The 17500-nt window shown below is 25.4% G+C and overlaps 1 protein-coding gene across 1 annotated transcript in view; it reads left to right on the forward strand.

The window, feature by feature from the left end:
* The window catches only part of LOC100208184 (zinc finger CCHC domain-containing protein 8), a 34430-nt gene that overhangs the window by 2305 nt on the left and 14625 nt on the right, over nt 1-17500 (forward strand). The window contains exon 2 of the mRNA XM_065806172.1: nt 16880-17500. This exon is cut by the window's right edge and continues 507 nt beyond it. Coding sequence (XP_065662244.1) covers nt 16894-17500 — 607 coding nt within the window. The 5' untranslated portion in view covers nt 16880-16893. The remainder of the gene's footprint in view (nt 1-16879) is intronic.

Here is a 17500-nt window from a genome sequence, read left to right on the forward strand (position 1 = left end):
TTACAAGTAGCACGAGTATACATTTTCTCATTTAAATGAACATGTTTAACCCACCAACTTAAAAAAACAAACAAACAAAAAAATGTTTTGAAACATCGTAATTAATTTATGTCTTGGCTTTTAGTAAATGATTTTAATTTAAGTTCAAAATGAATCATTATTAACAATAGACACCACGTGAAGGTAAGCCAGAGCCGTCTATCAATTTTTTTTTGCAAGCCACAAAACTTGCGGTACACATTTGCAAGCCACAAAACTTGCTGTACTTATTTACATGCCACAAACTTGTTGCACTTAGTTGCAAGCCACAAAACTTGCTGTACATTTGCAAGCCACAAAACTTGCGGTACCTATTTGCAAGCCACAAAACTTGCGGTACCTACTTGCAAGCCACAAAACTTGCTGTACCTATTTGCAAGCCACAAAACTTGCGGTACACATTTGTAAACATTATTTGTGTCACACCTTTGATCAGACTTCTGTATGACACAATCCTAACTATTAGTATTATAACTATTATACTATTTATTATGTTATAATATTTATTTTAATATATAAAAATTATTTTTTAATTACTTTTATGTTTTTTAAATTATCATTTATATTTAATTTATCTTTGTTATGATTTCTATAAGTTGTTGTATTTTTGTTTTTTTTATAATTAATATTACTATAATTATTATTTAAATTATTGTAAAAATGATTAATAAAAATAAATTGATTGATATAGATTGATGGAATAGATTGGAAAATAGATAGTTGTTGTTGTTATTATGTTATATTCAAATTAAAAAAATATTAATTCACCTGATACAACATCAGCAGCTAGCTGAATTTTTTTCATCTGATATTCTACAGCTTCAATATCAGTTTCATCTTGTTTCCAGTAGGAAATAGTATAAATTCTGTCTTGTTGTCTCTTGTTTACCTTTTCAACTCTACCTTCATAAATGACAGATTTAGAATAGTCAGCATGATACCACTCGTGGTCGAGTTTTCTGCCAACAATTCTTTCTGACATAACATCATCTAAATCTTCTAATTGCTTTGCAGATAAGTTTTTATATTTATGCATCATTTCACTAAGAGTTAATACAGACAGCTCACGCTCTAGTTTTCTTTTTTGTTTTTTGTCCATTTTTTTCAATTTAAATACTGCTATTGATTCTCCTTTTATCACATATTGAGATAACAAAATAAAAAAGTATTAAATAGTTTATATTAATAGGAATAAGAGGAATGCAATAATCATTCAGAAACATCCCAGATTTGTAAATTTACCATCAGAAGGTGGTGCAGATGAAACTAAAGGTAAAGTAGTTGTATTAAAAATTAAAATTTGCAACTGATTAATAATGCATGCATAGAGTAAAAAGTATTCCTTTTTAAACTTACCTGTCATGACAGCTGAAGATGTAACTAAATACAAAAAAGTTATAATAAAAAAAGCAAGAATTGCAATTGATGAGAAGTGCATACACAAATGGAAAGATAAATGTTTTTTGACTTACCAGGTGTAGTACATGTAGGAAGAACTAAAAAAAGTTGTAATAAAAAATCAATATTGAAATTAATGAGAAATGAGTTAAATTAATGAGAAATGTGTACGTATTGAAAAGTAATAGATGTTAAACTTACCAGGTCTAGCACATGAGGTTGAAGCTAAAGTTAAAAAATTATAAAATAAAAATCAATATTGCAAATGACGAGAAATACATAGACATATTAGAAACCAATAGTTTTTTAACTTGCTACTTGCAGTGCATGAAGAAGGAACTAAGGTTAAAAGAGTTATAATACAAAAATCAATATTGAAACTGACGGGAAAGCCATACAAGTAATACATAAATAAATAATATACAAGTAATACATAAATAACATACATAAATAACATACAAGTAATACATAAATAAATAAGTAATAAATACATGTACATATTTGTATTTCTTTAATTATTACTAAAATTTATACTAGAATAACTTACCAGACATATTCTGTGTAGATTGGACTAAAGATAACAAAAAAGCGTTATAATAAAAATAAAACACCTGGAAATCGTCAACAGTATGTTGTCCATAAAAGTAACAGTAATCAAATCACTTGTATAATGATGTAAACAATAAGCAAAAGATATTGGTATCCAATAGGAAAATGATAAAAGCTGATAAACTTCTTTTAAAGATAATAAAATATAATATTGTTATAATATTGTAAGAATTAAATTATATTTGAAAAAGTAGTTTTTTTGATAAGAATAAGCCATAGAGTCAATTCAATTTTATGTTTAATATGTACAATTTTAAAATGCATAATTTTATAATATATTTTAAATATCAATTATATATTTTTTATATTTTTTATATATTTTTTATATATGGTTTCTTAACAAAATTGTTATTTAATACCATTAGTTAACAAAAAAAATCTAAAGTGACAGTTTTAGTCTGAAATACTAATCTTTTTTAATATGAACCATGTAATTAACATGGTACATATTAAAAAAGATTATTATTTCAAGTAAAAGTAAGTCAAGATTAGTATGTAAAAACCTTAATCTTAATTTACATTGTTTAACAATGTAAACAAAGATTAAGACTTTTACATTTCTTATCATTGTTGTTTTAAGAATAGTTATTATTATTATTATGAAAAATAAATTAACTTACTTTCTGAAGTATACACCTTCTTCGACATCACCTTGAACATTTTATTACTTATTTTATAATCTTATATTAAAAATTAAAATAATATGTAGTAATAATTTTTTGTTTACATTTTACCCCCCCCCCCTCTTCCGCCCCCGTATTTCGCCGTTAATGATTTGTTTTCTTCAAAAAAAATGAAATTAGGTACCAAAAGTTCTACATTTTGTAAACTATCTGCTCCCAATTATTTTTCTCTGAAATTTGGCATGTGCAAAGAAAAAGCATGTATAAAATTGCCTGAATAACAAAAAAAGCGGCCACTACATTCCTTCGACAACAAATTAATGTGAGAACATCAACAAAATTTTTATGCAAAGTTATCTGCCAAAGAAACTATATCAAAGTTTATTAACCATACATAAAAGTACTATAAAAATCTAGCTTAACCTTTCTTTTTTCCAAATATAATTTATTTTTAATATGTTTCTGAAAAGAAACACTAAAAAAATGTTTGGCTAACACTACTTCAAACAACTAATGTATTTACTAAAACACCTCTTAAGCTGTCTGCTCCCAATTATTTTTCGTTGAAATTTGGCACATGCATGTGTAAACGATGCTGAATAACAAAAATAGTGGCCACCACATTCCTTCGACAACAAGTTCATGTGAGAACATCAACCAAACTTTTAAGAACAAAATAATTCATAAAAAAGTTCAGTAACTAAATATTAAAGTCATAAAAAATCAAGATTAACTTTTCTTCTTTTCAAAAAATATCTATGCGCATATGTGTTTCTCTAAAGAAACACCAACAAAAGATGCTTGCCTGACGCTACCTAAAAAAAAGACAAAAAAGCATGGCACAGAATTGTAGCATAAAAATTGGTTCCATAAATCACTATTTATGGAAATGATTGATTGATTATATATATGTATATATAATCAATCAATCATTTATTTCACTTTATAAAGTAAATACAAAGTTAAAATCATTCACAAACAGTTGTTTAACTGACAAAACATGATGATGAATATTCATTACAAATTCGACAAAATAAATAACATATTACTAGTACATGAATAATAATATCAGGTAATATAATATTAATAATAATAATAATAATAATAATAATAATAGTAATAAAAACAAAAAATAATTTAAAAAAAGGCACTTAAAAAAAAAGTAAAGAAAAAAAAAAAATTTTAAATAATAAATTTTTTTTTTTTTTCTTTTCTTTTTTTTTACAGACTCTTAATTAGAACAATAACAATATAGTAATAAGAACATCAGCAAGAGTATGTTATTTAAGAAAAGAGGCAAAAACAACTTGAATTTTTTAGGTATAGAGGATAAGGTTAAAACAACATGAAAAACAATTATTGAGATAAATAACACAGCAGAAGCTTTACTGATTATTTTTATCTTGGATAAATTCCTTGACTTTGTTGATGAAGAGAGCTCTACTTCCTTTTTTTTTGATACATTGTCTTGATTTCAGAGGAAAGATAATTCCATGATTTAATGGATTGATATTTAATGGAATTAACGCCATACTTAAGTGTTTCCTTTAAAGGTATTACAAGATTGTTACATGATGCTGATCTAAGGTTATGGCAATGACTTTTATTAACAAATTTATACACAGTTGTTTCACGCAATGTAAAATTTGACATTACATTTTTATTTTAAATAAAAAAATTATAAAAGATAAACCTTTCCTTGTTAAATTTAAACAAATTTGTTTCCTTGTTAAATTTAAATTAAACGAAATAAAAATTATTATTAAATTATTGTTATTGACTTTGGATCACTTTTTTGTTTTTTGCAATTTTTATGGAAAACCTGTCTTAGGCCACCTAAGATATTTGATAAATAAAAATAAAGCTAATGCTTAAGATATTTGATAAATAAAAATAAAGCTAATGCTTGATACTTGAAATTCGGAACACATATCAATTAATGTCTGTTCTATCATATTCTTAAGTTACTCTGTTGATTTTTTTACAAAAAGTTACTATTTAAGGCATTTATATATTTAGTTTTATGATTTATAAATGTAAAACACAAAATTTATTGTAAGTAGCTTAAGTTATTAAAACTTCAACCTTTTATGCATATGAAAATCAAAATATTATTTTCTGTACCCTCGGCTATGTTATCAAATATATTTTCAAACTTGACATGTTTAGCACTAAATTTGTTTTTTGCATGAATTTTTGTTTTCATTTTTAAGCAATGGTGTAAGTTAATTCATGTAACTTTAGATGCGTTACCAAATCAAACTCTAGTTTTATTTTGTATGTAATAAACCTTATCAGTTTTGTGAAATTCTCTTTGTGAACTTTCAAAATTTGTTAAATATATCTTTAATTTTGATAATGTATTTAGTTTCCACCTAACCCTCCTTCCCCACCTTATTTTTTTTTTAAATGTTGTATGTAATATTCTGTGGTCTGACTTTAATAATCCTTGTATTGGTTCACATTAGATTTAAGTAAAGTTTTTTTGCTTTGAAAATGTTTTAAGAATGATCATATTACATATTATTATTAAGCGGTAGTGGTGTAGTGGTAGAGCGCTCGCTTCACAAGCAAGAGGTTCCGAGTTCGATTCCCACCACATACCTGGTAGTACCGCGCTCAACTTGTTTCTCCGCGCAGCGGCCTTGTTCGTCAAGGTTTGTGATTCGGAATTATTGAGTTAGAAGAGGGTTATAACCACAAGTAGCCTCCTCATCTGTAGTGGTCTTCTTGGCCTTGGGGAGGTGAATTACAAAAAAAAAAAAAGAAAAAAAAAAAAAAAATTAAACAACAGAAATATATATTTTTGATTATTTTTGCTGAAAAGTAACATTAAATTTTTCAAAATCAGCTAAGTTTTTTATTTCTGCCTATTTATTTAAAAATCAAAGCAAGTTTTGACATTATTAAATGTTGAAAAATTAAACATTTTATTGGTGTTAATATTCTGAACAAAATTATATGTAATATTTCAAAAGTTATAAAAGTTTTAGTAACACCCCTTAAAATAATAATTTGAAAAAATAACAAGAAGCTGTATGTCCACCTTGAAACAGCTGTGTATAATAACTATCAAACCTTATTGGTAACTTATTATGCAAACTGTCTCATACAAATGTGCAATTTAATAAGAATATTAGATCTTTTAGCTTCATAATTTTTTTAGAGGTTGTAGAGGACTTTAGAGTCAAATCTATTAGATTGGAAAAGAACTATTTTAAGTGATTTGTTTTGAAGGTTTTCTATGATCCTTGTATACTTTGAATGATTTTGCTCCCATATCTGACAACAATAAAGCATATGCGAGTTAAATATAGCATACCATATATTTATGAGTATCTTGTAGCTAACAAAATACCTGATCTTTGTCAACATTCCATTTGCACAGATGAGTTTAGGCACAGTCTGCTTCAGTTGGTGTGTGAAGGGAAGATTTTTATCTAACATTGTTCCTGAATACTTTATTTGACTAACAAGATTTAACTTTCATCCACTGATTCTTAAATTTAATTTTTTTGAATTTGTACAGAATGTGGTTTAAATAGAATATTTAAATAGTATTTAGAGTAATATGTTTTTTTTGAGACATGAGTTAGGTTGCCTATTTTGTTTCTGTAATGTTTGAATTGGTTGAAAAGTTCCGGTTTTAAGAGCTCCTGTTTACATTTGATGTACTTTTTTTGAAGTTTATTCTTTATATTTATGGATTTAATAATACCAGCAGTTATCCATGGTTTGGATGAGGTTTTTTTTTCTTTAATGGTAGCCAGTACAAAAGGTGCATGATGATCAAGTGCCTTGTTAATGAGTTCTAAAAGTTTTAAGTGAGAATTATTGATGTTTTTTTGGCTTCTTTGGTTACAGGTTTCCAATCTATTGTTGTGAGATTATCAAGAAATGCACTTTGATTAAATTTTTTAAAAGAGCGGCGATATGTTTTGTTTTGAATAGATTTATTGGTTTTACATGGCAAGGCAATAAATTGGATAAGATGACCAGCAAGAGATACTGTTAGATTGCCTGATTTAAGATTTGGAGGGTAGAAGTTTACAAAAATATTATCAATCAGTGTTTTAGGTTGTATAGTGATTCTTGTTGGTATAGTGATAAGTGAATAGAGAGTTATAACACAGAGTTAAGAAAGGCTGATACCTCCTTAGATAGATAATAATTTAAGAGAATGATATTAAAGTTGCCTAAAAGAACAATATTTTTATTTTCTATTAATTAGTCTAGTAGAGTTTGTAAGTATATGTCATTGAATTCAGTGATGCACATACAATTATATTTTTGACAATTGATGCATCCAACAATTATATTTTTTTCAGATAACAGAATTATTTCAATAAAGGTTGACAATAATTCTTTTGGTTTGTTTATTTGGAGATCAGTTCTCAACTTGTAGTCTATACCTAATTTTATATATAAAGAGTTCCTCCTCTATTAGAGTATGAATCGGTTTGCTCAAGTAGATAGCTATTTAAGGATATATCAGTTATTGGTATCTTGTTTTTTTGCAGACGTGTTTCAGTTATGGCAATAATAATTGGTTTGCTTTTCATGAGAGAAATAAGACATTTATGGTCATCAATGTAGTACATTAATTATGATATATTTACATGAAAATATATTTCAGAATCTTTGATAGTATTGTTGAATGCTGTTGTATCATAGTATTTACTAGGGTTAGGACTATTGTAATTGTAATTGTAAAAATTAAATACAATTACGCATTACAATACAATAATATTGTATTGTAATATTACAGAAACAATAAAAAAATTTTATTTTGGTATTGTATTGCTGTGATGAAAAACAATTACAATAAGTATTGTATTGTTTTTTTTCTAACAATACAATAAAATTCGAGAACAATTGTATTGTATTGTTTTAATGAAATAAAATTACAATAACTATTGTATTGTTTTGATGAAAACAATTACAATAACTATTGTAGTGTATTTACATTTAAGTAGAAAAGCTAACATATTTTAACGTATTTATATTCATCTCTGACGAACTTACTATTATTTTTGCTATTTTTTATTTACGGATTTGCAAATTTTATTTTTTGCATATTTAGATTTCGCATCACCTATCTTGTTATGTATTTCTAAGCTCTAAATGGCCGCAAAATATTGCCTGTCTGATGATAGCCTTACTATTATGAAAAATAACATTCATAAGTTATTTTATTCAGCCCTTTTATTTTTTCCTCTTGATTTTCATGCTGCAAAGGAACTTAAAAAATATATGAAAATTAACTTTAGTAACGCAAACAGTTAAGCATAATAATTCTTCCTAAACAAAAATGTTAATGTCTTTTATTACAATAACAATATATTGTTATCGTATTACAAAGACGATGTACAATACAATATTTATTGTTATTGTAGTGGGTCATTACAATACTTTTTTTTTTGAGATATTGTTATCGTTTTATAAAGATGAATTACAATACAATATTTATTGTTATTGTATTACAGAATTACAATAGGTGTAAATCACAAGTATTGTTATTGTTTCTATATTAAGTTAATACAATAACAATAATTATTGTTACTGTTATTGTTTTCATTACAGTTACAATAGTCCTAACCCTAAACAAAACAAATAGCGAAATTTTCTTACCCTAACTACTTACGTTCTGTTTCTAACTAAATAGTCCTAACCCTAGTATTTACAACTCATATTATTACTTTTGAGATCATTAAGAATATAACAAAAATAAAAATATTTTTTGTTACACAATTTTTTTTTGACTTTTTTCAGTCAGTATATTAAGGAAATACTTTATAATTTGCGCTAGAAACATAAACAATTGATAAATTTTGATTAATTGTTGCTATTAATTTATAAAAAATTTTGTTTATTTTTTTAACAAGGTTTTCATGTCAAAAAAAAGTCATTAATATTAATATCAGGAGCTATTCTAGACCATTTTCTACAGCCTCGACTGTATTTGGGCATAAATTTCAAATTTTGCAAAAAAACACCGATTTTCTGCTGGATTTCTCCGGGACGTGGGGAGGGGGGTACTGCCCAAACTTTTTTTCTTTGAATAGGCCCTGAGTATTTAAATATAAAATATTTGGTCGTTTGCATTACCCCCATTGAAATAGTCTGCACTTTTGTAGGATTTAAATCTGATAGTTTATTTTCTGAAAAACTATTGTTATTGACGACACTCCAAAAGTTCTAGTGTACATAAAAATCATGAATAAATTGCATATCAAAACTTTCAATGTTGTTAAATCGTTATATAAGATAATGTTTTTTCAACAACGACTCTAAAAAAAATAATACAAAAGTTGTATAAAAATTTTATTAAAAAAGATTTTTTTTATTTACTTTTTTTAATTATTAAATTTTCTAGTTTATTCAATTAAACTTAATATTTCGTTACAATTTTGTTTTCTTTTTTTAGGATTGTTTTTTTTTTTTCTTAGTAGATAAGCTTTTTGCCGTGAATTATTGAAACGCTTTTTAAGTTAAAAGATGCAAACTGAATTGATGCGGAAATATTACTTTAAACGTGGACGAACTAGGCATACGACCGGGCTTGCTTCCCAGGAAGGCTTGATATATATATACTATATATATATACTATATATATACTATATATATATACTATATATATACTATATATATATACTATATATATATACTATATATATATACTATATATATATACTATATATATATACTATATATATACTATATATCGTCGTTGGCCAGGTAATATCTCACATGTGTAAAAAGCAAAATTTTACAGGAGACTGAAAAAACTATATATTTCAATGAAATGAGGTTTTAAAAGTAAGAGTAAAAAACAAATAACTAACAAATTATATTATAATTTGTTAGTTAATTATATTATAATTTGTTAGTTATTTGTTTTTTTGTCTTACTTTTATAACCTCATTTCATTGAAATATATAGTTTTTTCAGTCTCCTGTAAAATTTTGCTTTTTACACATGTGAGATATTACCTGGCCAACGATGATATACTATATATATACTATATATATATATATACTATATATATAATATATATACTATATATACTATATATATATATATATATATATATATATATATATATATATATATATATATATATATATATATATATATATACTATATATACTATATATATATTTAAGTTATTTATCAAAATTTTATAATTTTTATAATTTGTTATATATATAATAAATTATAAAATTTTGACAAAAAAACAAAAAAAGCATGATTTTTTATATAATGTAAAAAATCATGCTTTGTTATGTTTTGCTTTATAACAGTATAATATTCTCATTTATAAACTCAACATGGCTAATATGTAATATGTAAAGTAATGTTAGAATTAGAAGGCCTAAAACACTTTTATTTTTTTATTCTCAAAATATAGTGGTATGTATAGAAATACATTTTAAAAAAAATAAATAATAATAAGTAATAATGAAACAATAAATATTTATAAATAATAATAAATTGAGAGTTTCATATCAGTAGGTATGTGACATGACATTTTTAAATTAATTGAATATTAGAATGTTATATATCATTGGAAAGAGCTTCCACAAAAAGTTATGGTGCTTTAGGTACTGATTTTTTGATATATTGATTTGTTGAAGAAGCTGTGGTCAAAATTTTACTAAAATAAGTATAACTTTGTCAATTTTTATCAAAATCCTTATAACTTGATATCAAAAGATAGGTGTAAGAATAACTTACAAACTTAAATTGGTCTTTAACCACCTGCTATATTTAGGGGTCCAGAGGGAGCACTAAACTATTACTGCCCCTGCTAATAAATGGGAATATTATAAATAAAAGAGCATTTTTAAAGAAGAAATTGATAATTTTTATATGCAAAAAGTTCTTATAATGTGTTTCTACTGCTTAATATGCAGAGTTTTTTTATGCACTAGGTTGGGTGTTGCAGTGACGGTTTAACGCACCCTATTAATAAAACAATTCAATTTCATAAATAATTTGGTTTTTATTAAGCAAATCCAGCATTAAAAAAACAATTATATTTTACAACTTTACAACATATTCTGGTTGCACACACATCAACTTGAGGAAAGGGGTGTGTCTTCTCCTCGGACCTAAAAAACATAATAAAATAAGATTTAAACAAAAGATTAAAAATGCAATAATTCTATGATAAATTTTAATATATTTATAATAGATTTTAATACACACATTTTACTACATTACAAGATGCACCAGACTTTTCTTTTTTATATGAGGAAAACACAGGTGACCCCTTCGGACCTAAAAAAAATCCAAAAATTCATTTTGTAAGACTCAGCTTTCCTGTTGACCTATGCCTTGTTTTACAATTTTCAATACCACTATTTGGTTCATTACTTATCGCAGATGTAAAAATAGTATCTATAGAAAATGCTCTGGAACATGAAGCATTGTTAATAGTACAACTAGAGGTAGGTTGTGATGAAAGTGTTGTAGTCAACAACAGTGTGAAAGGTTTATTGCAAAATGCAACCAGAGGCGATTCTACAATTAAAATGAGGGGGGGGGGGGTGAATCCATAAAAAGTACCAATTGGCTTTTTTTTTTAAAAAAAAAAAGTCTTCAAAACTAAAATTTACCCAACTGAATTGTGTTTAATACCCAACTAGCTGACTAAATTCGTAAAAAAACCAACTATAAATTGAAAATCACCTTCTTTTTTTTTGGGGGGGGGGGGTGGATCACCCCCACACACACACACCCCTGTGAAATCGCCTCTGAATGCAACACATTTTCCATTTTTTCTTTTTAAATCTTTTAACTATTTTTTGCCATTAAACACTGCACTTTGAACTTGATTTGAGCAAGTGTTGAGGTCGAAATACTCATTCACTTATGCTAATTAATGCTCCATTGTGGGTAAATAAAAAAAGTATATGTTCGTTCATACACTCATGCTTGTTACTCAGAATTATAAAACAAAATAAACCTACATACTTAGAAATATAAAACAAAGTAAACTACATAAAATTTTAAATTTTGTGAATTATTTTTGTTTTTAAATATTTTATTTGCATTTTTATTTTTAAAAAAAACTTTAAACTTAAAAAAATTTTAGAAATTTTAGTTTTAAAAAGATCACACTAAATAACACTAAATAGCAGCCGTGGCGCAGTGGTTAGAGTTCTGGCTCAGAACCCAGAGGTCCTAGGTTCGACGCCAGCTCTTGCCCAACAAGCGACATTGGTACGGAAGGAGGCGTGAACTTCCCGTTAAATGCTCTCCCGCGGTGCTCTGTGATAAGACCGTAAGGACTTCTGGGAGCACCTAAAATAAATACAAAAAAAAAAAAAAAAATAACACATTAAAAAATGGAAGTTAACTTAAAAACTAATAAGTATAAAATGTAATTTATGAATCTATATAAGTATGATAAATAAAATGCCACTTGTTGCTTTTTTAAAGCTTACCAATAAATATATTGGAAAAACATTAATTCAAGTAATGAGTACTGGTTTGTTTTCACTTACAAAAAAAAACTTGGAGCACATATTTTTTGCGAATTTAAGCCATTTCCTTTCTATGTTATAATTTGCTTATTTTTCTTAAATACTAAAATAATCTAAAGAAAAAATAGGCATGAATAAAAATTTATACATACTTAGTGTAACATTTTTTGTATAAATAGTAATAAATTAATCTATTTAAAATATAAACATTCAAAAGATATCATTATAGTCAAAAAACTAATTCATTTAAACAGTTATATTGCTATAGCAAAGGCTAAAAAAAAAATTTTTTTAATTTTTATAGCCTAACAATTTAATTTATATGTTCTCTAATCACTAACATCCTTACAAATGTTCTCTAATCACATCCTTCTCTATCACATATTTTCTAATCACTGACATCCTTACAAATGTTCTCTAATTAAATCCTTCTCTATCACATATTCTCTAATCACTGACATCCTTACAAATGTTCTCTAATCACATCCTTCTCTATCACATATTCTCTAATCACTGACATCCTTACAAATGTTTTGATGATTGTTATGTTATTTTTACGTCAATATTAAAATGTAATTAATATTACTATGTTACAAAAAGTTTAAATAAAGATATAAAATAATATTTACATATTAACATTTTAAACAAATATATACATGAAAAAATATTTGCACATTCAATAAATATTATTTACAACATGTTAGCCCTAAAAAAAATTATTGAGTCATTTGAAAAGAATAAATATCTAAAAAAAGTAATTAAAAAAATGCACACAAATAAAATATTTAACAATAAAAAACACCTTTAAAACATTTTGCATAGTTTGGAGTTAACTTTTTTATAAGAATCTATAGTATACTTTTTTTAATAAGTATACGAAACTTTAGAGATAAGCTTAGGTATAGAAGTATACTTAAGCTAATAAATTATTAGCATAAGGTTTCAAGAGGCTCATAAATATGCTTAAGCTTAAGCATTTTTCTTATTAGATATGCATCATTAGATATGCAGCATAAAAATACTTAAATATATAAATTAAGTCTAAGACTTAGTAAGACAGAGTAAGACTTAGAGTAAATTAAGCCTTGTGATATTAAAATATGTTTACCTATGCTTTTTTTTTTACAAAATCTGAGCCTCTTTATGTTTATAGGCGTTATGCTTATAAAATAAAAAAAACATGTATACGTGTATAAAAAAATAGATATTTGTTTTTAAAAAAGAAATCATAACCTCTGCACTTATTTATCTCCCATAAGTAATTTCAGAAAAGGCGAATTAGGCACCAAAAGTGGGGACAAAAATAGATATAGTGGGCATGCAAATTTTTCAATAAAATTTTCCAGGTGCATAGAAAATGTGTAAACTTAAGAAAATGAAAAGTATAGAAAAAAAAAAATGATCATATCTTCAGTGTTTACTGAATGCATGAAATAGAACAATATTTTCACAATCAATAAATCCATTTATAAAGTTCGTAATTCTTATTAAAAAACACATATTAAAAAAGTATAATCTTGGTAGTTTTAAAAAAATATCAACAGACATTTGGCATTTTTCAAAAAAGTTAATATGAAATTCTAAAAAATTAGAATACAAAACACGTTTCGATATCACTGTCCAAAAGCAAACTTCAAAATGCGTGGCGCAGAATTTTAACACAAATATTGGTTCCATAAAACGTGGATTTCTGCATACCTAATATCAGGGTTTTTCTTCACCTATGTCACATGTCTAAGTATGAACCAGTAATAAAAAAACAATCAAAGAATAATGAAATAAACAAATTCTTGTTTGCTGTAAATAAATTATTTGGTAATCCTTCAGTTAAGCGGCATAAAATAAAATTGTTTGTTTACTTTTTTTGCGCTTGTCACAATTACATCTGAAACAACTCACCCTTCCACAAATAAAAAATAATAGATGAGGACAAGGTTTAGGGTATTAAAGGTCATGGTTAGGGTCAGATTTAGGGTTATAAGCTGGTCCAAATAGGTTTAAAATAAGGGTCAGGTTGTTCTAACTTGAAAATTAAGGCTAAACCCTAACCCTGACCCAAACCCTTAAATAAACGTGTTTTTTTTTTATCTGTTGAAGTGTGTGTCGCATCAGATATACTCATTAGAAATGTATCAACCAATGTTCAGATATATTTATGTATGTATATATATATATGTATGTATATATATATATATATATATATATATACATATATATATATATATATATATATATATTTAAATTTTACACCCCCTCCCTCTCCTATTTCTGGCGCTGCTTTGCGGTAAAGGGGTTATTATAAAGTTCCATCTTTTCTAAATAAATTTGTGATTGTTATTTTTTTATCATATCTTTCATATTATCTTATAATTTTCTTGTTTTGCAGAAATTAAAATAGCATAAGTTATAATTTGCAGGTTACAGGGATCCCAAAGTGTAGAGACAAGTTGTTTTCATATTAAGAAAATGATTTTAAAAAAAATGTTTGAGCTGAATTTTTTTTTAATAAAACAATATAATAAACATATTCTAAGTAAAAACTAACTTTGTTGTTTTACTCAAAGCTCGCTATCTCCATGTTAGCCAGTCCCTTTAAGTCTTTAAAATATACGCTGCAATCTACAGACTTTATAATTTATTCAAGCGCGCTTAAGTCCAAGGAGTTTTAGTATATGTTGTAGTATATATTGTAGAAATTTTTTTTATCAAATTTTTTTTTTAATATTATTTGTTTTTGTTTTTTAAATTAAATGTTTATCATCAATTGTATGACTTTCATTTAGATTTTATAATAAGCTAAATAAAAGAATGTTTTTTTATAGAGCGCAAGAACCAAATAAAATTAAGATTTTTATGGTATAAAATATAATAATTATATAAAAAAGACATTGATCACCTTGTTATATATTCTGAAGCCTTTATCTTTTTATGTAAACAATGAACTTTTTTTCTAGTTTATTTAACCAGTTTATCACTATGACGATTTCGTTCTCCTATCCAAATGACATTTTACAAGTTCTTGAATTTTTAGTTGATAAATAATTTTTGGTAAATGACATCATTTATTAGAGATATTTGCTGAATTCTTCAATTTTTAGTTAAAAAATATTTATAGAATTTAACCTAACAAATTTACAGACAGCTTTTTAATAATTAAAAGAATAATTAACATTTTTTTATTAATAATTCAAGACAGCTGGCGATTAAAATTGTTAATGTGTAGCAGCGCACATTAAAAAATATATTATATTTAATATTTCCCAAAATACGTTGTATTTGGCAAGTATTTTCTCGCATGATTAAATAAAAATTTTGAGAATATTTATACATTATGAAAAGTTAAGCAAATACATGCTGTTAATTAAACTTTTAAAAAGTTAACTTATTTGCTACCAGCCGTTTTAACAGAAGTCTTTTTGTTGCAAATATTAAAATTCGAATAGTAAATCTCTTTAAAAGCATAACAAACTATATATCAATAGAAAGCTAAACAAATGAACTTTTCAATTAAATAAGTTATCAACATGCATCATTGAAAAATAAGAAATGCAAAGTGCTTAAGTCATTGTTTTTATAAATAGTAACTAAAACATTAAGTCCAAAACAAAACTCATTTAATGTATAAAAAAAATGTTTTCCTTCAAAAGTCTTCGAAAGACTTTTGTAATCAAGGAGCTAAATACTTATACACTTCTACAAGTTATATTTTATAGTGTTAACGCTGCTTTATTTTAGAACTAAATTTAAAGAAGTTTTTTTTATCAAGGATTGCTCAAGATTTGTTAACTTTGTCAAGTGATAACCTTTTATAACTATACAATATGGCTCTTATTTGTTCTTTATTATGTAGAGAATTAATGAAACCTTAAGAACAAACAAATTAAATTTTATATAGGTTTTTACAATAACAATTTAATAAGTTTTAAACATGTTTTATTGTTGGGTATTTTTATAACTGATTAAATTATGTATTAATATGTAATATAAATTCATTAATATTATTAATATGATTTAAATATTAATTTTTTATAACTGTTTAAAGTGATTAAAATATTGTGCTATTTGCGTATTTACTTTAACTTTTTTAATTATCATGTTGAGTAATAACAATTATCATGTTGAGTAATAACAATTATCATGTTGAGTAATAACAATTATCATGTTGAGTAATAACAATTACCATGTTAAGTAATAACAATTAATAAAAGTAAAAAGTAAAAGCATTAAATATATCTTTCTTGCACATTACATTATAAACGCAACTTAACCTGTACATTGCATTATAACTGCTTTAAGTTATAACTTAAGCTGCAAACTATAACAGTAACTTAAGTTATTTTAAACCCCACCAAACAAAATTATTATATGAATATATAAAATATTATGTTAAAAAAATAGAAATTACAAACTAATGTTCTAAAAAAAATTTAAAAAATCTTTGTAATTAGTTTTTTTTTGCACTAATTCAAGCCCTGTATAATGAACACATTTAAGGTTCTGAAGCCCACTCTTTAAATAATGTGTATAATTGGGATATATGTATGTATGTGTGTATTTTTTTAATTTTTTTTTGTTTATCTAGAATGTATGATGTTTATATACGCAAATATTGATATTAATAATTTAATTCTATTATTTATATTTTTTGTATAATAGTGCAGTTTTGATTAAGTTTATTACAAATTTTAGTTAATTAAAATATTTATTAACAATTTTTAGGAGGCAATTTTAAAATGGGAGAAGATTCATCGTTTGATCCTGAATACTTGTTTGCAAGCTTTGGAGCAGCAGCAAAAAATGGAACAGAGATGTCTAAAAATTTAGCAAACATTTCTCCAATAAACCATTCAAATATAGATATAGAGCAGAATAATTATATAAAAGAACTCGAAGAACAAAATGCAAAATTAAAGTCAGTTATTAAAAGATTAGTTGGACCTCAATTGTTTAAACCTCATGAAAGTTCTACAGATGGAAATTCAACAATTAATTTACTTGAAAAGTTAGAGGATGAAATTCAATCGAATCCGTTTGCTATAGTAATATATTTAAACAATGACATATCAAATGTTCACAGAAAAGAAATTGATGACGTTATGCGTTGCCTAAGTGATAAGAAAGCAACACAAGATGTGCTAATGGCACATAAACTAAAAGCGCAGCATTCAGCCGTACCGTTGAAAGCATTTACTGCAAACTTTAAGGGAAAGCGTATAAATCTTGGTACAACAAAAGAAGTGGAAGAGCAGTATGTTATATGTGCGTGTCAATATTATAAAGGTTTTATAATAGATAGAATGGGTGCACCACTTTTAGAAAGTAATCCTGGTGTTACAGAAA

Source organism: Hydra vulgaris, chromosome 09 (assembly GCF_038396675.1).
Source record: "Hydra vulgaris chromosome 09, alternate assembly HydraT2T_AEP".
Classification (NCBI taxonomy): Eukaryota; Metazoa; Cnidaria; class Hydrozoa; order Anthoathecata; family Hydridae; genus Hydra; species Hydra vulgaris.